General features: G+C 40.7%; 1 protein-coding gene across 5 annotated transcripts in view; it reads left to right on the plus strand.

Annotated features, from left to right (window-relative positions):
- The window catches only part of GRHL2 (grainyhead like transcription factor 2), a 161,244-nt gene that overhangs the window by 13,872 nt on the left and 123,106 nt on the right, over positions 1–24,266 (plus strand). Inside the window, exon 1 of one of the 5 annotated variants that reach the window (XM_032316952.1) lies at positions 16,734–17,562. The exons of 3 other annotated variants lie outside the window; for them this stretch is intronic. In XM_032316952.1, the coding sequence (XP_032172843.1) occupies positions 17,471–17,562 (92 nt within the window). In that variant the 5' untranslated portion in view covers positions 16,734–17,470. Of the gene's footprint in view, positions 1–16,733; positions 17,563–24,266 lie in introns of those variants that run through there. One more of the 5 variants, XM_032316953.1, reaches the window with a different exon arrangement.

The raw sequence follows: 24,266 nt of genomic DNA on the forward strand, positions 1-24,266 counted from the left end.
ATACTTAATTGTAAAAACATTAAGATATACAATTACTTTTTCAAACTACTACATAGAGAGGTGTTAAGACAACCGACACTTTGACATCTGTATTTCTACTGTCTTTTCTATGTATATACATACAAACGTGTCCAGAGATGAGATAGTAATTTACATACTGTTTAGTAACGTATCGTTTCAGTTAATATTGATCATGGATAACTTTCCATGATGATATTTTTAATGGTCTCATAGTTCTACATGGAATAGAAAAGTCCAAATTAGCCGGTTCCCTGCTGTCATACATTTAGATTTTTCCCTCGGTTTTCTACTATTAAAGTCAATATTTGGATGATTATCCTTAGAGCTAAATCTTCATGTACTTTTTAGTTATGTCCTTGGAAAGTGTTCCAGTGAATAGACATTCCTGATCAGAGGCAGGCTCTTTTTAAAGACATTTGGTTCATATTTCCAAATTGCCATCCAGATATTTCCTCCTCATTAACACTCCCACCAACAGTGTATCTGAGGGAAAGATTCCTTGTTCCTTTCCCAACAATGCATATTATCCTCTTTATAGTCCTTGCCAATTTGATAGGGTAAAAATGGTAAGTTATTTGGGACTGTATTTCTTTCCACTTACTCAAATTGTGTTTTCTATCTCAGGAGAGCTTTATGTTTTGTTTTTAGTATATACGGTATTTTTTTTTTAAGAATTTATTTATTTATTTGACAGAAAGAGATCACAAGCAGGCAGAGAGGCAGGCAGAGAGAGGGGGAAGCAGGCTCCCTGCTGAGCAGAGAGCCCGATGCGGGACTCGATCCTAGGATCCTGGAATCATGACCTGAGCAGAAGGCAGCGGCTTAACCCACTGAGCCACCCAGGCGCCCAGTATATATGGTATTTTGATTTCTTACAAGCTCTTGTTGGGAATTTTTTTTTTTTTAAGAGTTTATTTATTTAACAGAATGAGAGAGAGAGAGCGCACGCACGAGCAGGGCGAATAGAAGGCAGAGTAGCATAGCGAGAAGCAGGCTCCCCGCCGAGCGAGGATCCCAATGTGGGACTCCATCCCAGGACCCTAGGATCATGACCTGAGCTGAAGGCAGCTGCTTAACCAACTGAGCCACCCAGGTGCCCCTCTTGTTGGAATTTTGTAGAGAGGTTAGTGCTGTAAAAAAGTCTGTTAACAGAAGGTCCAGCCATGGTCTCTCCTCTTAATACAAGTCATCGGGTCTGAGAACTGTCCCTAATTCACTGCTCCCATTCTTTGCCAATGAAAGCAATGACCCAGGTCTGCACTCAGTCTCCCTAATTGAAGACCACAAAAGTTCAGGGAACTGCATCGAAGGACAAGGAGCCTGTATCTCCAAGCTGACTGATGATGACTGAGAGTACAGGCTGACTGTATTCAAACAACAAATAAGCGGTCACCACACACATCTATTCCACTTGTGATTTATCGAGGGCCTGCAGGCCAGGCACAGAGCTGGGCACCATGCCAGGTGCCGAGCCCACAAAGATGAAACAGACTACTAGCGTAAGGTCTGAGATTTGTAAACAATGTAATTAGGAAAAAAAGTAATTTAGAAAGAAATGCACATTTACCTTCCATTTGGGAGTAATTAGTTCTGGGAAAATTGGAGGCAGGAAGGTCCAAAATAAGACAAAATAGTGCAGGTCTTCAAATTTTCTGCTTTATTTTGATTTGAAAAGACCTGTCGCTGTTTTTCATTTCTCCGGTTTGGTCAGGCTTTCATCCATTCACATTTTGGGGGGCGGGGGTGTGTGTCTCCGATTAGAGGTTTAAGAAACACTTCGGTCTATCTAAATAGTGGGGATATTTAGAATGGAATCACTTTTCCAAGATAAATTTCTAGGGCTCTGTAATTAAATTTTTTAAAAAAGATTTTATTTATTTATTTGACAGTGAGAGCGAGAGAGGGAACACAAGCAGGGGGAGTGGGAGAGGAAGAAGCAGGCTCGTCAAAGAGCAGGGAGCCCGATGGGGGGCTCAACCCCAATTCACTAGGATCATGACCTGAGTCGAAGGCAGACGCTTAACGGACAGAGCCCCCCAGGCGCCCCTCAAATTTTCTTGAAGCTGTGAATTTAAGAATTGTTTCATTAAGAAGTCTACCATTTGCAAGATACAAATAATGGCCTTCTCTCTTAAAAACCATAAAGCACTATGTCGAGGAAGGGGAACGGGTCATATCTCATGTTTTTCTCTTTTTTTCCAATCTAACCATAGAAGTATTTGTCCACGATTTTATGATTTTTTTTTTCTAAATATTTTAGTGGCTACAGAGCATTACCTGTGGGTCTGCTATCATTGACTTAGATTTAGGTTACATGTAGGTCGTTCCCATAGTTCTCACTGTTATAAAATCATACTTTTATAAAAAAAACTTTCAAGATTTTTAAAAAAGATTTTATTTATTTATTTGACACAGAGAGAGAAATCACAAGTAGACAGAGAGGCCGGCAGAGAGAGAGGGGGAAGCAGGCTGAGCAGAGAGCCTGATGCGGGGCTCCATCCCAGGACCTTGAAATCATGACCTGAGCAGAGGCTTAACCCACTGAGCCACCCAGGCACCCCCTTTCAAGATTTTTAGATCACTTCCTAGAATTAATTTCTGTAAGTGGAATTTGCTCGATTAAAATGTGTGGATATTTTTAAGAATTTCATTAGTCAATAATTATACATTTAGGCAGAAAAAAAGACAAATACCCTTTCTGTAATTCTTTCCTAGCATTTTCAGCAGAATTTTTACAGTTTGTTGCATAAAATCCTAGATGTGTTTCTAGGTATTATATCACATATGAATGTTATGTATTTGAGAATTTTAAAATTTTTCATTTTTTTCTATATAAATGATTTTATTCATGTTGTTACATGAGTTTTCGATTATTTCATGTCAATATAGAACACTTTTTTTTAAATAGTTGCACAGTATTCTACAGTATGAATATGTGTGTGGCTAAGGGATGAATTCATAGAGGTGGGGCAAAGGCTATGCATACTGAAATCTTACTTTGTTGCCCCCAAAATACTTCTTTTATTTATATTCTAATTTATAATGTTTGAATATACCCAATTCTGTCTACCCTCAAGCAATGGATCTTATCAGTCTTCACAATTTTTGCTAACATGAAAAATTTTATCTATTCTCTTATTTTACATGTCTTTAATTCTATTTATTTTTAAAGATTTTATTTATTTGAGAGAGAGCACAAGGAGGGGAGGGGCAGAAGGAGAGGGAGAAGCACGCTCCCACTGAGCAGAGAGCCCAACATGGGGCTTGATCCCAGGACCCTGACATCATGACCTGAGCTAAAATTATACGCTTAAGTGAATGAGCCACCCATGCACGCCTCATATATTTAAAAGCTACTTGTATTTTTTTTTCCCTGGTGGACTATTAATGCTCTTTGCCTATTATTCTATTTTGTGGTTGGCCTCTTAAAAAAAATAAAAGCTTTGTTGGGGTATAATTGATACACAAAGAACTGCATATATTTTATGTAACATTTGTACATATCTTAATGTACAATTCAGTGAGTTTGGACATATGCAAACACCTGTGATACTCTCACCATAATCAAGATAATAGACATATGTAACACCTCCTCTAGGCTTTTGTGTTCCTGTGTGTGTGTGTATGGTAAGAACACAACATCAGATTTACCTTCTCAACAAGTGTTGAAGTGCATAATACCATATTGTTAACTATGGGGACTATGTTGTATAGCAGATCTCTAGAATTTATTCATTTAGTCTAACTGAAACTTTAAACCCATCGTGTAGCAACTCCCCATTTTCCCCTCTCCCCAGCTGCTGGTACCAATATTGCATTCTCTAATTCTTCTTCTTTTTTTTTTTTTTGTATTCTCTTCTTCTGTGAACTTGGTCACTTTAGAACCTTCATATAAGTGAAGTCATGGGGTATTTTTCTTTCTGTATCTGGCTTATTTGACCTAGTGGAATATCCTCCAGGTTTATCCATGTTGTTGAAAATGGTAGAATTTCCATTTTTTAAGGTGAAATAATATTCCCTTGTATGTATACACCACATTTTTCTTTATTCATTCCTCTGTCAATGGACACTTGGTTGTTTGTATATCTTGGCTATTGTGAATAGCCACATGATGAATGGTGAAGTAAAGATAATCTCATTGAGATCCTGATGTCAGTTCTTTTTGATAATATACCCAGAAGTTAGATTACTAGATCACATGGTACTCTTGGTCTTTTCCTACGAATTTTAAGAGCTATGTATGTATCCAGAGATTAGCCTGTTGTCTACCACTTTGTCATATGTCTTTTGACTATGTTGCGTTTTTGGCTTTGCAGAGATTTTTAATTTTAGGTAGTTGAATTCATGTGTTTTCTTTTCTTTTTCTTAAGATTGTATTTATTTATTTGACACAGAGAGAGCACAAGCAGGGGAAGTGGCAGGCAGGGGGAGAAGCAAGCTCCTCACTGAGCAGGGAGCCAGAGGACATTGGGCTCAATCCCAGAACCCTGGGATCATGACCTGAGTTGAAGCCAGATGCTTAACCAACGGAACAACCCAGGCATCCCTCTCATCTGTTTTCTTAAATGGCTTCTAGGTTTTACGCATTACTTAGGAAGGCTTTCGCTTTTTTAAGTTCCACACAAACAATCCCTCCCCTCCCCCAACGCTAGTTTTTTCCAAATTTTATTCTGCCATTCTGTGACTTACAATTTCACATTTCCACTGAAAGCTTTGATCCATGTGGAATTTACTTGGTGAAGAAATGAAGTGGGGTTCTTACTTGATTGCTTTTCTGGATGGCCACCCTACTGTGTCAATACCACTTACTGAGTAACACAAACTTTCCCCCCCTTCATTTAAAATCCAGCTTTTACCATATATTAAATATCTGTATGTTTTGGGACTGTTTCTCCACTCTTCATTCTGTTCCGCTGACCAAAACATTTATGCTTCAAAAGCGATTATGTACCTATTTATTTATTTATCTGTATAAAATATTTTCATATCTGAAGTGCTGGGCCATCTCATTATTCTTCTTTTAAAATATCTTCCTGGTTATTCCCTCCCCCCTTTTTTTTCTTTTCATTTTCAATATAAACTTTAGAGTCAGCTTCTGTAGTTCTCAAGAAATCCTGATTTGGAAATGGAAAGAAAAAAGGGCATGTATTAAAATTTAGGGACAACTTCGGTATAGAATTGATATTTTATTCATTTTATGAGTTATTTTTTAATTAATTTTGTATCCTTTATTAACTTTAATTTTATTGTTAATATCGTATTTTCCTACTGAAGAGCAGAGTATGTCTTGCTTCATTTATTTAAATCTTTGATGTTTCTCATTAAAGATTTGCGCCTCTGTTATTAAGTTTACTGAAAAAAAATTAAGTTTTCTCAAAAGTATGTTAACTTTTTGGTACTGTTGTAAGTGGAGTCTTTTCTTCCTTCATGTTTTAACTGGCTATTTTGATATAGGAAAGATACTGATTTTTAAATGTTAGTTTGTATCCAGCTGCCTTATTTTATTGCGATTCTCTTGGATATCAGTCATGAGGTCATAGTGTGTGCAAATTATGTTTATTGATCTCTCCCAATTTGTATACCTTTTATTCCACTCTCATGTCTAAGTGTATCAGTCTATCACTATAGAACAATGTTAGCTAATACTAATAGGTGTGAGAGTGGACATCCTTGTCTAATGTCTGCAGGGTTTCAGCATTGAATATGATGTAGTCTTTGAAAAGCTCTTGGTTTTATGTGATCTTGTACATGACTATATATCTGAACGCCTCTGTTCTATTATCTTCTGTCCATTCATCTCCCTTTCCCCTCTAAGTCTCAGATTATCTATTAAGTAATTATGTTATCTATAAAAAATGATTTTTTCCCCTCCTTTTCAGTATTTCAGATTTCTTAAATCTTTCTCTTATTGCATTGCTCAGGATGTCAAGTATGATGTTGAAAAATAAGTAGCAGAGGACATTCTGGAAGTGGTTTTAATGTCTTACTTTTAAGAATAATGGTACTGTAGGTTTCTTGGCTCTCAAAAATACTTTCCATATTGTTATTCTCTTACTATAGAGATAGCCATTAATACATTTCCTAATTGTTTTTGGAGCAGTCTTACATCCTTGGGATAAGTCTTATGTGGTCACAGTGTAAAAATACAGTGATAGATTCAGTTCATGAATATTATTTTGGAGGATTTCATAGATATATTCACCCCAGTCCCACTGCTGACTAGAATTATGACCTTTGTGACCTTGGGTAAGTAACTTAGTCACACTCTGCCTCAGTTTCTCCTCCTTAAAACAGGAATAATAGTAAGAGATCTTGCCTCCCAGCATTGGGATGAAGTCTCTAAGTCCAGAGTACGGAGTAAACACTCAGTAAATGTCAGCTGTCCTTACATCGTCATTGTAACTGATTCTGTTCACTTGTTTCCTGTGTGTGTGTGTGTGTGTGTGTGTGTGTGTGTGTGTGTATATGTGTGTCTAGGTTCATGCAGTCTTTCGTGTTTTGATATCCATGTTATGCTAGTTGATTAGAATGAGTTGGGAAGCGTTCCATGTCTTACTATGCTCTGCTGTAATTCAAACAATGTTGGAATGATCTATTCCTTGAAGGTTGCCTGTGCCTGGTGAAGGTCCTTGACTAAGCTTTTAGTTTCTTGTTGTCTGTTCAGGCTGTCTGCTTGAAGCCAAATTTTAACATTTATATTTTCCAGGAAATCATCAGTTTCTGATCTCTTCTTTTTCAGTGGGATGTCTTCACATTTCTTACACTTTTTTTGTTAATCAGATTTTACCTCACCTACCATTAGCTTCCCTCCAGCCCCCGCCCTTACGTACACATTCACATCCATATCATACACACACAGAGGATAGCTCATCATTGCCTTTATGGATAATTCGACTAGAAATAAAATGGGGCCACAGGCAACAAGACTTAGGCAGTGGTTCATGTAGATAGAACGGGACCAACAGCTGAAAACGAGGGTTAGTCTCATTTCAGGTAGAACATACCTAAGATTTGGCTCAGTTTATGTGTAAGTTAATTCAGATCCTCCAAGAAGCCATCACTAAGATGAGATTAAATAAGCAAGGACTTTATGAAGGGAATGCCTTATCCCGATCTGAAGAGGGGTAGAGTAGGCACTGGGTAAGGTAGGGAGAGCCAGGACCAGAGGCAAGTCTGACCCTGAATTTGGTGGGGTAGAAGCCTCTTGCCTGCCCAGCAGGCTGCGGAAGTTTCCTCAAAGCCTTAGGAATCCTCTAGCTTGTGCCATCTGAGCCGTTCTGTAGCACCTAGGCTGGGGTTCATCACTGACAGAGGGGACAGTCTGTGGGACACCTGGCTTCAGGGGCAGCTGGCAGCTGGGCCCTTGTCAGTTCTCTCTAGGCTGCGGGAGGTCTGCAGGGTGTACTTGACTGACTGTCAGAGAGTAAAACTTCCCAGCAGTGGAATGAATCATTTTGTAAGGTAGAGACTTCTCACTAGAGGTGTTTTTTTTTTTTTTTAAAGATTATATTTATTTAATTGACAGACAGAGATCATAAGCAGGCAGAGAGACAGGCAGAGAGAGAGGGAAGCAGGCTCCCTGCCGAGCAGAGAGCCCGATGTGGGGCTCCATCCCAGGACCCTGGGATCATGACCTGAGCCGAAGGCAGAGGCTTTAACCCACTGAGCCACCCAGGCGCCCCTCACTAGAGGTGTTTTAACAGAAGAATGTTGGGTGCAGGGGTGGGATGATTTACATTTGAGAGAGTCTCTGTCTTCCTGTCCCCCATCCCAAGGCTTCTTTTTCTCACTCCTGTTCTTTTCCTCTTCCTCACTCCCTGCTCTTCCCACCCCCACCCCCAATCCTTCTCATCCTATTCCTTTCCTCTTTTCTTCCTCTCTTTTTCTGTCTTTCTCTGCACACACACACACACAAGCACGCACGCACATGCACGCGCGCGCACATGTGCTCTTGGGGTGTTGTAACCACTCTTCCTACTCCTTAAGCTTTGCTCACAAATAAAAAATTTCTTTTAATACTGTAATTAAACACGTCAGCACCCTGCTGCCTTCCCCCTCCACTCAGACTTCCTTTCTCCCCTCTCTCTCTCCCAGTGTCCCGTCTTTTCATTAAGTTCATGAATCCTTCGGATGAGGCACCCATGAGAAACTCCTGGTGGGGCAGCTTGGCTGACTCAAGAGCATGTGACTCTTGATCTTGGGGTTGTAAGTTCAAGTCCCATGTTGGGCACAGAGATTACTTAAAACAATATATATTAAAAAAAAAAACAAAAAAACAAAAAAAACTTCCTAGAGAGAAGAAATGGCTGGGTTCTCTTGCCAGCCGACTGGCAATGCGTTCACTTCAGTCGATCAGGGATGGCTTAATAATTTCAAACCTTAAAATGTTAATGTTCATAGCTAAGGTAGATAGAGTGCTTTACTGTGCCACAGGGAGTAGTCTAAATGTGCTACATGTATTAACTCAATTATTTCTCAAATCAGACCCCTGAGACTTGATGAGAAAATGGGGCACAGAAAGGTTAAGTGATTAGCCCAGTGTGCCAGAGCTAGTAGGCAGCAGAGCTGGGATTCGAAGCCCTGTGGTCTCTTTCTGCTTTAGTCTTCATGCTTCCTTCCTTCAAAGGGGAACAGGCTTGGGGTCCTGATCCCTTTCTCAGGAGATTCCCATGCGCACTCACCTACTTTATCTCACCAGAAACTTGGTAGTTTTGTGGGTGAAAACTGGCAGTTGTGGGCTGCACTTATTTTAAATTTTTATTTTAAAAAATGCATTTAGTTTAAAATACCTAATAATACTAAAAATGTTTGTGAAAAATAACGGTGTCCCGAGACCCACTCTCCTCCTTGGATTGTGGTCTCCAGAAGCAACCATACTGAACTTTCCCTTTGTATTCACCTCTGTATGTCTCAGTAATAAACACTGTCATACCATCTATTGACTTCCGACCAAAGAGATTTTTTTTTTCCAGCCAATATAAAGAAAATAGTGTTATTAATTCTGTTGTCTCTGAAGGAAAGAGAAAAAAAGAAAGAAAGAAAGAAAGAAAGAAAGAAAGAAAGAAAGAAAGAAAGAAAGAAAGAAAGAAATTCTTCCATATTTCAGCCCCAGGTGCAGGTCAAGGGGCTGCCCCTGTAGGCAGAGCAGGCCAGGGGCCAGGTCAGTCCTGCCCAGGGCTCCAAGAGGGACCAACCATGGGTTTGGTTCCTCAGGCCTGACTGGGAGGCTGCCTGCTTCAGTTTGGGGGAACGAAGGCTCAGGACTAAGAAGGAGAGACAAGGTCAAGGTCAAAGGTCTGGACTACTGAGTTCTGGTGTTCTGGCTGCAGCCAGAAGTCAAGGTTCCCATGTGGAAGCCAAGTGCAGCAGAAAGGGCCAGAGGCCAATCCTGGATTGGCAACCAGAGGGCACTAGGCCACTCAGAACTGATGCTCTGGCAGAGGCTGGGCAGCCTGGCCTTGGGCTCCTCAGCAGGGTCAGGCCACTCTTGGGAGCCCTGCTGTCTAAGCCAGGACTCTCCTGGGCTGCTCTGGGAGGTGAGGCACAGGTGCTAATACCTGGGCTGAGGCTAAGGTTTAGGGGTGCCTGAGATTTGGGGGTGCCTCCTTTGGGGTTCCCTGGGGCAGGTTCCCCCTCAGATTCTCCCAGGCCCTCCTGACCCTCAAGGCTCTACTTCCCACTGGGACCTTCAAAACTGAGGAGACCATGGTCAGGGGGCCTTGAAGGCCAGAACCCCTCAGTGGGGCCCAGAGACACAGGGAGCAGTCCAGGCCACCGAGGGGGCTGCCGCTGCCACAGAGGAGGACGCCAGTCACCGTAGCCACTTAGGGAGGGTGGGGGCCCAGCCAGCCCTGGTCGCCAGCCCCTGTTCTGGGTCGGGGAGTGTGCCTAGGGGGTGAGTACTGCGGAGAAAGTTCAGGCCGCCTCTACCACAGTCCTCGGCGGCGCCGTGGCAGCCCGCTCTGGGCCCTTCTGAGGCCTGTCCAGGCAGGCAGAGGCCAGTGGCCACGGTGGTGGCCACGGTGGTGGCGGGCCAGGCACAGGAGGAGTGGTCACAGGGCGGGCGCGCCTGCAGGCCTGCGCACATGACGCTGCTGCCGCCCAGCGGGTCCTGTGACCTCCTGTGACCTGGGGCTGTGGTGGTGGCCACGCCTGCGCACAACAAGTGACGTGCAACACACAGCACCTGGGAGGGTTCTTCTCCGAGCTTGGCTCCCGCGCTGCGTCCTGTGGCTGCTGGAGAAGGGGTGCAGGACTGGAGGTACGTTTGCCAGGCCTCGCCTGTCTTAAAATGTAGTTTCTCTGCCATTGTCCTGGATGGACAGTTTGGTTAGATGCGGAATTCTTTATTCTCATAATTTCCAAGGCACCGCTTCCATGGTTGTTAGATTCCGAAGAGGCTGACCCTTTGCGTGTGACTTTTTTTTTCCCTCTCTGGAAGCTTTTAAAATCATCTTCATATCCTTGGTTTTCTGAAGTTTCATGATAAATGCCTTAGTGAGCCCCCCGCCCCCCTCCCGCTTTGGTACTAGGTATTCCATGGACTTTTTGATCTGGACATTCAGGTCCTTCTGTTCTGGAGCATTTTCTAATGTTACTTCTGTGATAATCACTTTCTATTAAGTTCTCTTTTCTCATTACCAGATCATACTATTTTCATACTGGGCCTCTTGGACTGATTTCTGCATTTTGCTCACATTTCCTCTCCTATTGTCTATTTGTCTTTTTACTCTGCTTTCTGGATTTGCCTTCACCTTCATCATCCAAACTTTCCATAGCATTTTTGACATTTTAGTCATACTTTTTTAAGTTTACAACAGTTCTAGCTTGCTTTCCCTTTTTTTTTTTTTTTTTAGTCTCCTCTTTTTTAACACATGAATGCTATAATCTTTTTTTATCACTCTGATATTACATTTATTTTCCTCTGTTTTTTTTTTTTGTTTATTTGTTTGTTTGTTTGATTTTTGTTTTTTGTTTTTTTTGCAGCGTCTCTGTTACCTGAAACTTCTTGTTTGTGTTTTTGTTGTAGCTTGTTTTTGTGTTGACCTTCATGATTCTTGCCTCTCCATTGAGCTGTTCAGTGGCTCCGTATTTGATGGCTGAGTGCAACATACTCGCTTAATAGCTGGCTGGAAGGTGTATGTTGGAAGTGGAAGGGAGGGCGACAATGGACCAGCTCCTTGACTAGCTCATTTCACTGGGGGATAACCAAGCAGTGCCTTTTCTTTGGGTTACCCCCAGAAGTCAGTATTTCTAGGTCTTTACTCCGGGACCAGTGACTGTTTCCAGAGAAGGACCCTCTCCTTGTTCTTCTTCTTCTTTTTTTTTTAATTAAATATTTTATTTATTTATTTGACAGAGAGAGATCACAAGTAGGCAGAGAGGCAGGCAGAAGTGTTGGGGGTGTGAAGCAGGGTCTCTGCTGAGCACAGAGCCCGATGTGGGGTTCAATCCCACGACCCTGAGATCCTGACCTGGGCCGAAGGCAGAGGCTTAACCCACAGAGCCATCCAGGTGTCCCGGACCCTCTCCTTCTTAGTAAGGGGACGGGAGTGGGGTGAGGCGAATCTTATGGTTTATTACGTTGTCTTGTCACATAGGCCCTCTATTTTCATTCAAGGGCCCTATCTCTCTCCGGTGCTTGGTGCCCCCAAACCCAGGGCCTTTTGGGTTCAATATCACCTTCCATCCATGCTGAGATGTCAGAGAGGTAGATGCCTGGCCACTGGGGCTTGGAAAAGAGATTTAGGGATGGGGCGCCTTACTGTTTCATGTATTTTTATCCAATCTTCTTGTTTTCAGTCACTCCCCACAGGCCTACATTCCAAGATCCCTAATGCTTCCAATTCCTCAAGCTTTCCTATTTGGTACTATATGACTTGCTTCTTGTATATCCTTCTGTGTGTCTTTAAGCTTCGTATACTCTACTATGCTGGGGCAGTTGCCACTCTTCTAGTTTACATCTCTCCCTAATTAATTGATTATCTGGTAGGCTTTTGCCTTTTCTCCCAATTCTTTGATCTTTTTAACTACCATTATAATGGGGTTTTGGATAATGTGTTCAACCTGCCATATGAAACCAAAAGTCTCTTTTTGGGTTTCCTTTTTTTTCGTTTAGTGTTCTACTTCTGGAATATTTATTATCTCCACATTTGTTCCTCTTTGTCCCTGATTATCTATAATCTAGTAGTGACTCTAATTCCTGTCTCTCTTCTGCATTCACTGTGAAAGGCATTCAAGCCTTTCCTTGGTCATTAATACATTTTCAGTTCTCTTTTTGTACTACTAATGCTGTTGTTTTGGTCTTCTCTTTTCTTAGCTCTGCAGTTTCCCTTTCTACCTAATTCTGTTTGCCATCAACTTGTACTTTTGTCTTAATTGAATTCATGTTCTTATATTTTAGAGTGGAAAGCAACTTATGGGAATTCTATTCTTTTTCGGGTGGGAGAGGTTAGTTCCGTTTTCTTATGCATACTATGTTCTCTCATTATTTGTTTGATATTCTGTAGTATTTTTTGCCCTATTTCTATGCCATTTCTTTTGTTCATGCTTGATATGTTCTATTCAGACCTTCTTTTGTTATACTGTAGTTAAAATGAATGGTTTCCTTAGTGTCTTCCCACCATCTGAGCCCTGTCTGCATGCCCTTTTATTTGTTTATTTTTAATATTTTATTTATATTTAGAGAGATTGAGAGAGAGAATGAGCAAGGGGAGGGGTGGAGGGAGAGAAAGAAACAGGAGTCCCACTGAACAGGAGCCTGACCTTGGGGCTCAATCCCAGGACTCCGAGCCAAAGGCAGAAGCCCAACCGACCGAGCCACCCAGGTGCCCCACATGCCCTTTTAAAGCCAGCACCCTCGAAGATGTAGCAGGGTGGGAAAGCTCAGCTTGACCTTGGGTAGCCTATGAATGAGTTGGTAAAATGCTCTGTGTGACGTTGACTCTTCCTCTGTAGGAAGGCCTCCTTTTCCTGTGTGTGGGGGGTGCCTTTGGGTTTTAGATCAGCCCCTTCCTTGGCCATGGAGTACTGGGGCCTCTACTTTTGCCGGAGAAAGTCAGCCTAGTTGTTTGCATCTCTCATTTTCGTTCTCACTCCGGTCAGTCACTTGGGTTAAAAGAAAAGGATACCAGAAATGTTGGCACCATCGTTAGTAATTCACGGTGGAAAATTGTCATGAACTTCATCTAGAACTTTTAATGATCTCTGCTCCTTCCCCAGTTTTCCCTCCTTCAGAGAGTCTTACTGAATTTATCTACCCTTTAGTTTTCAGTTCTGTTAAGTTCATCTTCACTACTGGGAATATTGAGCACTAGTTCCTTCTTTCACTCCATCTAACCCCTCTGGCTAGGCCAGAGCCTCAGGACAACAAAGTCAGCAGAGAAAGGGTCTAGACAGCTGCCACAATAATCTCAGCAGGTCATAAAAGCCAGCAGGACAAAAGACTGTGCTGACTGGCACTCCAGTGACCTCTTCCTGTCAAAGAAGTCAGGTTGCGCACTGTGCTTGATTGAATTCTGCAGGACACTTTCATTGCGTGGTATTCTAACAGTTGTGGGGGAATCTGTATAATTATGTAAAATGCTCACTTTCCTTAGCTACAAGACGAGAAAGAAGAGGTTTTCATAGAGGGTCAGATAAGATCAAAATGACCACATTGACATTTGTCTTTTCTTCAGACTTTGAGGTACATTTGCGGTAGTCTGTTACAAGCTTCACAAGTGTTGTAATTAAGCAGCTATGGTTCCTAGAAAGCTTTAATAAGTGTCCTGCAACCCCACCTCTCCTTCTGGCTGGCTTAGCATGAGTTCAGCTAGCATCTGCACCGTATGACTGAAGTCAGGGAATAGAACTAAATGTTTGCATGCAGCGGTGATATCCAGTAGAAGAGCTAGGGCAACTCGGATTCACCAACACTTTGCTTATTCACACTGACCCTGTCACGTGGCCAGCAGAGGAGGCCGATTGTCTGCAGAATCCTAGATGTTCTAGAGCTTCCAGGCTCAAGATGATCCTCCTTGTTCATAATGCAGGTTTGGCCCCATGATTTCTTTGTCTGTAATATAGCATGCCCTCTTTGAGTTCTCTGGTATAATCCTACTATCACTCATTAAACTCCATGTGACTTTTCCCATTAGAAAAGCATACTTTGCTGGGGCATGCAGGAGTAGTGCCCGCACAGCTCCCTCTTCGCTTGGTGGAGCCCCACCAAGTTCCGATCGCTCCTCATGTGTTTGGTCACAAGAACATAACCAGTTTGCAGGCTCCTGATCTTTATCTTAGGTATTTCTCCTAGTGCCTCCCTGCTCATCTCTGAAACAACTTATCCTTCTATCAGTGTCCCTTCAGTACAGAATGATTCACTCTTAGCCAACCACAGTTACATGGCTGAAATCATTCTGTGTTTCTTTTCCTCTTCTCTCCCAGACTAGAAAGACCAGTGTCTTTTCATCTCTGCTAAAGACTGATGGTGGAGGTAATGACTTATCTCAAAAGATTTTCCCAAGTTATTATTCACCTGTCCTTGGGCTCCTCTCCATGTTAGGGAGATATTAGTGAGATTGCTCCATAAATTTGTTGCTCTAACTTCTGTCTCCTGTATTGCTCTGGGTCAGGCACACTGGTCCCAGAACCTTCTGTTTCTTCTCTTTAGCACCATCTGTTGGACTGTATGACATGGTATTGTGCTCCTTCCCTGGGGAATTTCTGAGATACACACATCGCAGCCCCGCTTCTATGTGTTTAACTTGAAATCCCTACACGTTTTTAATGTGTAAGTGGTCAGAGTTACCTATTTTTTCTTCATAGCTTCTTCATCGTTTCTTAACAAATTCTTCCCAAATCCAAGAGCAGATTAAATAGTCATTTACATATTCTCTGACATAGTCATACACATATTTTTGTATGTGTGATTGAATACTAAACGGCACTTAAAAATTGTCTGGAACTTGTTGTAATGGCCAAGTAAAGGTCTCCCTACACAGACACACAGACGAATAAAACACCTCATCTGCTTGCCCGGACATTTTTATTGCCAGAGCAATTCTTTCAGTCCCCTTCCTTCCTTCTTCTCTCCATCCCTCTTTCCAGCTCTTCTTCATTTCTAAGCTTACTCTTCTTTTCTTCTTTTCTTTTTCCTTCCTTCTTTTAAATTGTTTTTACATGTATATAATTTTATACACACATAATTTGCATAAATGCACCGTGTGATTGCCTTACAGGTAGTGTTTTTTGTGCTTTTCTTGCTTTCCTTTTCTTGCTGCTGCTTCCGATACTCTTCCCCCTCACCCACATCACACACACCACACCCCTGAAACCACTGTGTTTTTGTAAAGATCCTTGTGTATGTATATGTGCATACTCATATTCATTCACATAATGTGTACAACTCTAAGATTAGAGTATCCTTTAAAACTTCAAGCACAGAGGGATACCTGAGTGCCTCTGATAATTTTCCAGAAGATGAAAAATAATTGGCTCTTATTTTTCTGATAGTGTTCTCAGAAGCCCATCTAAATTCTAATAAGGCAAACCAAAGTTTCACTGGTTTTTATTACTCCCAGCATTTAAATTTTAGGTGACGTTTATCATATAGTAAGGCCTACTTTTTTCCCTATTTTGTTTTAAAGGAGGAACATCCTGTGTAATCAGTGTGTTTAGCCTGGACTTTGTATGGGCTTTCTCATTACTTCCGTGTGGAACGTTTATGGGTCTGTAATCTATTTCCGTATCTATTAAGGATAGAGGTGTAGTCTAACGCTTTTACTATTGGGTATTTCTGTTAATTTTGAAGCATATGAACTAAATCACATCTTATGTGAGATTACAATTTGAGTCGGATGTGATACCTATGTGCAAGGATGGTGGAAGTGAAGACTTGCACCTAAATTAAAAATAAGGCATAAACTATCGCATGCCTGGAGATCAACAAAAGGCCATGAAATATTAAGGGAGACCCTAAGAAATGATTTTTTTCCCATTAGGTCCGAAATAATCCTTAATTTATCTCTTTACTAAACCATTTCAGTGGCCTCCTTCTTGATTTCCTAACACTTCTTTTTGATCCGTTTACTGCGGCCCCAGTGATCTTTGTAAAGCATGCATTTGATCAGGTTGTTCCATTGCTCAAGACCCTATCTATCTATCTACGCCATGCACTTAGAAAAAAGTTTAAAATTCTTGAATTAAATGACAAATCCTTACATAATCTGGCCTTTGCCCATCTCTGAGGCTTCACCAGACCCTGCTTTCTTCCTTGTTGAGATGTTGCAGTCCAGTTACACACTGCCCTCGATTTAGTTCCTCGGCTGGGAGAAGGTTCATCTGCCTCAGGGACCTTGCGCATGCTGTTCCTGCAATGCCCTCCTTCCCTTTTCCTTTTCTTCCATCTGACTGATGTCTCACTTTTTTTTTCCCCCCAGAGAAAGAGAGAGAGAGGAAGGTTGGGGTGAGGAGAGAGAGAAAGAGGGACAGAGTGAATCCTTTTTTTTTTTTTTTTTTTGGTTAAGATTTTATTTATTTATTTGAGAGAGAGAGAGTGTAAGATCGCGAGCATGATCATGAGGGGCGGTGTGCAGAGAGAGAAGGAGAAGCAGACTCCCCACTGAGCAGCAAGTCCAACAACCAATGGCTGGATCCCAGGACACTGAGATCATGCCCTGAGCCAAGATCAGTCGGACACTTAACTGACTGAGCCGCCCAGGCACCCCAGAATCTCAGTTCCCCAGTAACCCAATCCTAAACAGTCCATCTCAATCTAAACGAGGGTCTGTGTTAGTCTGCACTTTCTGAGATGGGATTAAACATGCAAGGATTTCATTAGGGCAACCACCTGTGAGAACACACGGGGAGGGAGCTGGCAGCGGTGGGGAGGGCTGTCAGATGCCCCCAAGCAAATACGGCCCCCAGCAAAGGAGAGAGGGAAGGAATGTGGAGTGGAAGCCTACAAGACTCCCCTGCATTCTAGGGAAGTTTCGGCACGGCCAGGGAAGTCTTCTCGCCAAAGTCCGCCATAAGAGGAATCCCTTGCCTTCCAGGACCGGGCCTGTTCTAGAAGTCCTGCCCTGTGCAAGGATTGGCTAGGAGCAGCCCATGAGAAAGCATGGCCCCCACACGAATGTCATGGTAGATTTCAGAGCTGGCGGTGGGCTCCTTGGTCCTTGTGCTTTCTCTGGGTGGAAGACTGTGAAGTGTTTGTGGCCACCACAGGACCCACATGACAGATTCTCTCACGGCACCCTCTGCTTCTGTGTCATTCAACTTTGTCACACCTGCAGTGATGTGTTCATCTGCAAAAGCTTCCCCAGGCGAAGACTGCATCTGGGGTTCATCACCGGGTCCCAGTAGTCAGAGCAGTACCAGCCCGTAGTTGGCACTCAGCTAAGCCTGTCAGTCAATGTGGTCTTCCTTGCAGGGTTTGTAAATAGAAGCACCTCTGTGTAGGAAACACATGCCTTCCGCAGTCCAATTTTCTGTTGCATCTTATACCTGTTCTCCTGTATCTAAGGATTGGAGCCTAATTGCGGAAAAAGGACCTCAACTTTGAGTACCAGATTAGATTTTTGTTGGCTTCTAGTGGAAGCTCTGGTGACAAGATTACTGGTTAGAAGTCAGGAAAGACAGAAGGAAGGAAGAAATAGCTGATATTTTCTTACTTGGTTGGTGCTGTGTCCCCTGTTCCTGGGTCAGCGCCTGTTACACAAAAGGAGCTCAATAAAGATCTGTTCAGTGAATTGAGGGAGAAATTAAGGTCAGGGGTGTGGGTGGAGAAGGGGACTTTTTTGCCCAAGACGGATATAATTTTCACTTTCTCCTCAAATAGAAGAGTGTTTATCTGTCCAGAAAGCACTACAAATTAACCAGTAGTGTATATGTTTTCCTGTAACTTGTCCTCTAATCATTTTGATGTTAGTAGAGACACCTGTGCAGTCCTAGGGAAGGGCTAGGATCTTTCTGGACCTCAGTTTCCCCATGTGTAAAACGAGAAGTTTGGAGTGGGTAATGATGACGATCTCTTTCAGCACTTACATGCTGCGACTCTCTTCATAAATGTGGAAACAAGTTTTACCTCAGGCCATCGGCAGTCCTTACAAATACATAGATGCGTAGATTATATCTAGTTCTGAGTGGTTTTAGAACAAATTGCTTAAAATATGAGATGCTTTTAAAAATGTCACTTCTCTTCTAAGTAGACCTTTTGGTTAGAAACTGGGATAGTTCACAGGGCGGAAATCTATTCTGAAAGGAATCAGGGAGCTTTTCCGTTTGGGTGAGGAGGGAAAGGTGCACAGTAGAAGGCTCATGCTTTGGAGTGATGAGTCAGATAAACGTTTCTGTGACCCGCTTTTATGTGTGAAGCGGAGAAGAGGAAATCAAGAAATCTGGATGCCACAAAGAGGAAAATGCCCAACTTACTAGTTCCCTCAAGCTAATTCTGTCAGTCCAGTACTGCTCTATCAGCTAGATGGTCTTTTCTTCCATTTATATTCAGTTGCATAAACAATATTAGATAAAATCTACTAAATAGAGACATCACTCACAGTTTCATCTGAAAGTGTTGTTTTTATTTTTCTAATTCTTAACCTTATTTATTTTCTTATTGACTCACATGCTTATTTGTGAAACACTTTTTTTTTTTTTTTTAAAGACTTTATTTATTTGAGAGAGAGAGCATACTCCCACACGAGCAAGAGGCAGGGGCAGGGGGAGGATTGAGCAGGGATGCCGATGCAGGATTCCATACCAGAACTCTGGGATCATGACCTGAGCCAAAGACAGACGCTTAACAGACTGAGCCACCCTGGTGCCCCTAAGCACTGTTGATACAATAGTCATCAGTAGTCAAGTACTCAGCAGAATGTCCCTCCATTTGCATGTGTCTGAGGTTTTCCCCAGGATTAGCCTAGAGTTACGGATTTTAGGGAAGAACACCACAGAGGTGGAGTGTCCTCCTCACATCGTGACATCACTGGTGATGTCATCCTTCATCATTTGCTTAAGTAGTAGCTGACAGATTTCTCCACTGTAAAGTTACTGTTGTTCTCTTTCCAAATAATTGAATCAGTTTTTACTATATTTTTCTAGAACTGTTTCTGTTTTCTCTAAGTTTTCAAATGTATTAGCATTAAGGAATTCAGAAATTCTTACATGAACTGCATCTGAAATTATGTCTTCTTTTCCTCCCTAACATTTGATTATTCTTTTTTTTTTTTACATTTTTTTTTACATTTGATTATTCTTGCCAGTTTTTAGTTTTCTTTGTCATTTCAAAGAACTTTTTTTTAAAAAGGATTTTATTTATTTATTTGATAGAGAGCACCAGTAGGCAGAGCAGCAGGCAGAGGGAGAGGCAGAAGCAGGCTGTCCACCAAGCAGGGAGCCCGGAGCAGGGCTCCATCCCAGGACCGTGGAATTATGACCTGAGCTGAAGGCAGACACTTAACGGACTGAGCCACCCAGGCGCCCCAAAGAACTGACTTTTGATTAAAATTGTCTATTATCATATCTTCATTAATTTGTTTTATCTTTAATAAATCCTTTTTTCTTTCTTTGGAGTAGTTCTATTTTTTTTTTTTTAAGATTTTATTTTACTTTTTTGAGAGAGAGAGAATGTGAACAGCGGAAGGGGAAGGACAGAGGGAGAGGGAGAAGCAGACTCCCTGATGAGCAGAGAGCCTGATGTGGGACTCGATCCCTGAACCTTGAGATCATGACATAGCTGAAGGCAGCCGTTTAGCTGACTGAGCCACCCGTGTGCCCTATTACTTTTTTTCTAATATTGTGTATGCTTAACTCTTTGGCTTTTAGCTTTTATTAATTTCTGATAAAAGCGTTCAAAGATATAAAATGCTTTTTATCTTTAGGTGCTAATTTATGTATATCCCACAATGTATAAGGTGTATTTTATAATTTAATTTTGATTTTTAATAATTTCTCTTAAGAACTATTTTGTGACCTGTGAATATTTGGAAGAGTGTTTTGAAATTTCTGTTTACAGAGTGTTTAATATCCACCTTTTTTGGTTGATTTACAATTTAATTATGTGTGGACAGAGAATTTAGTTTGTATTATAAGAATCCTTTTAAATAGGTGATCTTGTTTAATGGCCTGATACAGTGTCACTTTTCTTATGTATCATGAAAGCTTAAAAAAATATGGTTTCTTTCGTAGTATTAATATTCAGTTTAAAAGTATTTATCTATTAAAGGCAGAGTTAATTCATTTTCACTGTTGCAATTTGCTGATATGTAAGCTCTTATTTTTCCTGTATTATATCATCATTTTTATTCTTACTTTTCTTTCATTGAAGGATATTTCTTTTTCTGTTATTTTTCTCTAGTGATTTTCTAGAGTAGTGGTTCTTAAACATTTAATTCTCAGAATCCCTTTACACTCTTAAATTATTGAAGTCCCTGAAAAGCTTGTGTTAGTGTGGATTTTAGATAGGTAGATACTAAGATTTGCCATATTAAAAATTAAAGATGAGCAATTAAAAATATATATATTTATACCTTAATTAAAATAATAATTATAAACCTACTACATACTAACATAAAGTGAAAAATTAAATTTTCTGAAACAAAAGAATTTAGTTAGAAGAGTGGTCCTGTTTTACACTGTGTAGTTCTCTTTAATTCTTGGCTAAATAGATGAAGGCTGGATTCTCATCTGCTTCATTCAGTTTGTTGCAAAATGTTGTTTCGGTTGAAGTGTATGAAGGAAGTCCTACTTCACACTGATAGTTGGAAAAAGAAAAAACATTTTTATAGCCTTTTCAGATAATTGTAGATATTCTTTGATATGGCCTCAAAATTTGACAAGTGATCGTTTCTTAAAGGTTCGTTGCAGTGTGGAAACCAAAATCATGCAGTAAACTTTCTGTACTCTCTGTTACATTAAAATTCCTGGATCTGCCTTGCACTTTGAATAGATATTTTACCTGTGTATGATTTCGTCATGTCATGCATTGGCATTTGGAAATAGTGGTTGACTTAGTTATTCAGAATTTGCAAATGTTAACATGTTTCATGATACATAACAGAAAAAATCATATCTATTAATATCGCCATTGATCTCTTTGGAAATCCTTAACTATTAGGAAGAGATCAATAAGGGTGGAGGCAGGTTTTCAAAAATTATAATTTTGGTTTGAAGCTCAAATTTTGCCATTGGCAACAAATACTGCCGGTTGTTTTCCTTGAAGTGACAGAGTCACACCTGGTTTCTTTTTGAGAAAATGTCAGCCAAACACACAAGTCTGAAAGCCTAGTCTGTTAGTCTGTCTTTAATGTGAAAATTAAGTGGTTGGAAAAAAAGTAGCTAGTTCAGCTTCTACTCAAACAATTGCACAAATGTTTTCCTCGAGGCAGTCATTGTTCTTCAGTAGGCAGAAGTGCCTTGTCGGTACTGCCCACTTTGACACAGAATATTAGGAAGATGTGTATCCAGAGTTTGAAATTAATAAAATTAGTATTTTATACTGCTTCGTCAAGGACATTCCCAAGTAGTACTTTTTGTTTGTTTGTTTGCTCAGTTTGTTTTTATTTTATGTGTTGTTGGTGAGAACACAGTGACTCAAGGACAGCTTTATGTCACTGCCTTGATTGATGCCAGGAGTAAAAACTTTCACCCACAATTAGCTTTGTACCATCAGTGCAAATGTCAACAGAGTGAATAAGACAAGTAATGTTGTATTATTATGAAAATGATTTTGATCTCTTGGATCCCTGAATTATCTCAGAGACCCCAGGGGTCTGCAGACCCTATTATGCAAACTGCTGTTGTAAAATTTCTACATCCTATGTTTATCCTGGTAATTGCAATTACGGAAGTTTTTAATAAACATATTTAAAGTTATATTTTCTATCAATATCAAGAATTCATCATTCATTATCCATTACTCTTCTTCCATACAAAGCAAAATTTTCTTTGTCTTTTTATTTGAAGATTTTATTTATTTGAGAGAAAGAGAGAGCGTACGCAAGCATGGGGAGGCAGAAGGAGAGGGAGAAGCAGGGAGCCCAGTGTGGGCCTCGATACCAGGACCCTGAGATCATGACCTGAGCCGAAGGCCCCTGCTTAACCAACTGAGACACCCAGGCTTGCCTAAAGTATGATTTTCAGTATACTTTTAAAATAGCCACTCTCTTAGGCTCAGATATTATATTTGAATTTGGTTTAACTTTTTTTTTTCTTGGTGAGCAAAATGAATACTACCTCTAATAATCCAAAGTGATGAATTAAAATGAGAGTTTTCTCATCACAAAAATGTTTTTTCTCAGATAAACTTAAAAAAAAAAGTTTTAATTTAAATTCCAGTTGGTTAACATACAGTGTAATAATTAGTTTCAAGTGTATGATATGATTCATCACTTCCATACATCATTTGGTATTATTCTTAACAATCCTTTCTTAGTGGCATAAATTTCATTTCTGTGATCTGAAATTATTTACAATGAATTTAACATTTTATTTATTATTATTTTTTTAATTTTCTCATTGCTCTGTCACTTTTCTTTTCTGCCCATGAATGCCTTTTTAAAATTTAAATTGAGGAGAAGTAAGTTTCTTCAGAAGGGATGTCTGAGTAGAATAGGTTTTGGATCCTCTCATGACCAAACATATCTTTATTTTGCCGACGTCACACAGAATTGGTCTTTTGCTGTGTTCACAGTTCCACGTTCAGATTCCTGTCTCTTCTCTAGTCTTACAGAATATAGTGATGCAGACAAAAAGTTGACCGGTTGACTGTTGTTTTTTTTGAAAGTTACTTAGTTCTTTTTCCATTTGTAGCATTTTCCATTTAATCTTTAATAAAGAGGTTTTGGAGGATATAGGATAGATGTATGTCTTTTTATCATCCTTTCCAGCACTTTGGAGCCTTTCATTCTTAAGACTCAAGTTTTTCTTCAGCTGGAGAACATTTTCTTCTATTATTTCTCTGATTATTTATTTTTCCTTTTCATCATCTTCATTGCTTTCTTCTGTCACTCTTGTTAATTGAACATTATACCTTCTGTGTGCCTTTTACCTATGTCTCATAGCTTCCTTTTTTTCTTTATAAATGGGCAAAATTCCTCGCTTCGATCTCTCAGGTTATTAATTTTTTTGCTCTTTTGAATTTAATCTTATACAATTTTTTTTAATTTCTGAAATTATGTATCTTGTTTTGTGGTTATTTCCTTTTCATAGTAACCCGCGTTTGCTTTGTAGATGTTAAATAACCTTTTTTTAAAAACATTATTTTTTGTATCCAGCATTAATTATTTTCCTCATCAATAAGCTGTTTTATTCATTTTAAGGTTCTCTTTATCCATGTCAGGTTTCCTTAAATATCTGGTCATTTTTAGTTCTATTAAAAATGAAGAGTTTGGGGGTGCCTGGGTGGCTCAGTGGGTTAAAGCCTCTGCCTTCGGCTCAGGTCATAATCTCAGGGACCTGGGATCGAGCCCCACATCGGGCTCTCTGCTCAGCGGGGAGCCTGCTTCCCCCTCTTCCTCTACCTGCCTCTATGTCTACTTGTGATCTCTCTGTCAAATAAATAAATAAAATCTTAAAACAAAAAAAGTGAAGAGTTTGACTCCTCATCTGTCATAGCTGGTAAGGTTTGTTAGCTGAGTGGAGTGCACTCTTCCCGGGCTGGGCTGTTTTCTTTAGTGGCAGGAGTGGCCACAGGTGCTGAGGGCACCTGGAAGATTCCTTCGGACATGCACAAGTGAAGTCCAAGGGAGTAGGATGGGGATTGAACACATTAGAGGATTTTTTTTTTTTTTTAAGCTGAATTTCTTTTTTTCTTTGTTCGCAGTTGGTAGTTTGAAGTTACTCTAGGCATTTAACCAAGTTATTTCTTTCTCTCTGGTCCTAGGGTCCCTCAAAGCCTGACTCCTTCTATATTTAAGAAGGAAATGCTGGGGTACCTGGGCAGCTCAGTCGGTTAAGAATCCAAGTCTTGATTGCAGCTCAGGTCATGACCTCAGGACTGTGAGTTGGAGCCCTGTATTGGCCTCCACAGTGGGCATGGAGCCTCCTTAAAGTTCTCTCTCTCCCTTTCCTTTTCTACCCCCTCTCTCGCCTGTTTTGCATGTCCATGCTTGAGCACGTGCTCTCTCTCAAAAAAAAGTGAACGCTGCGTCTAGTTCCTCTGGGTACACTGTGTAGGGACTGCCTTGGTCATGGATGCCGAAGACTCTGTATTACAGTTTTCAGTGGGAAAACCAGTTCTCACTTCATATTAACCCCTTTTGCAC

This window comes from Mustela erminea, chromosome 16, assembly GCF_009829155.1.
Source record: "Mustela erminea isolate mMusErm1 chromosome 16, mMusErm1.Pri, whole genome shotgun sequence".
In the NCBI taxonomy this organism is placed as follows: domain Eukaryota; kingdom Metazoa; phylum Chordata; class Mammalia; order Carnivora; family Mustelidae; genus Mustela; species Mustela erminea.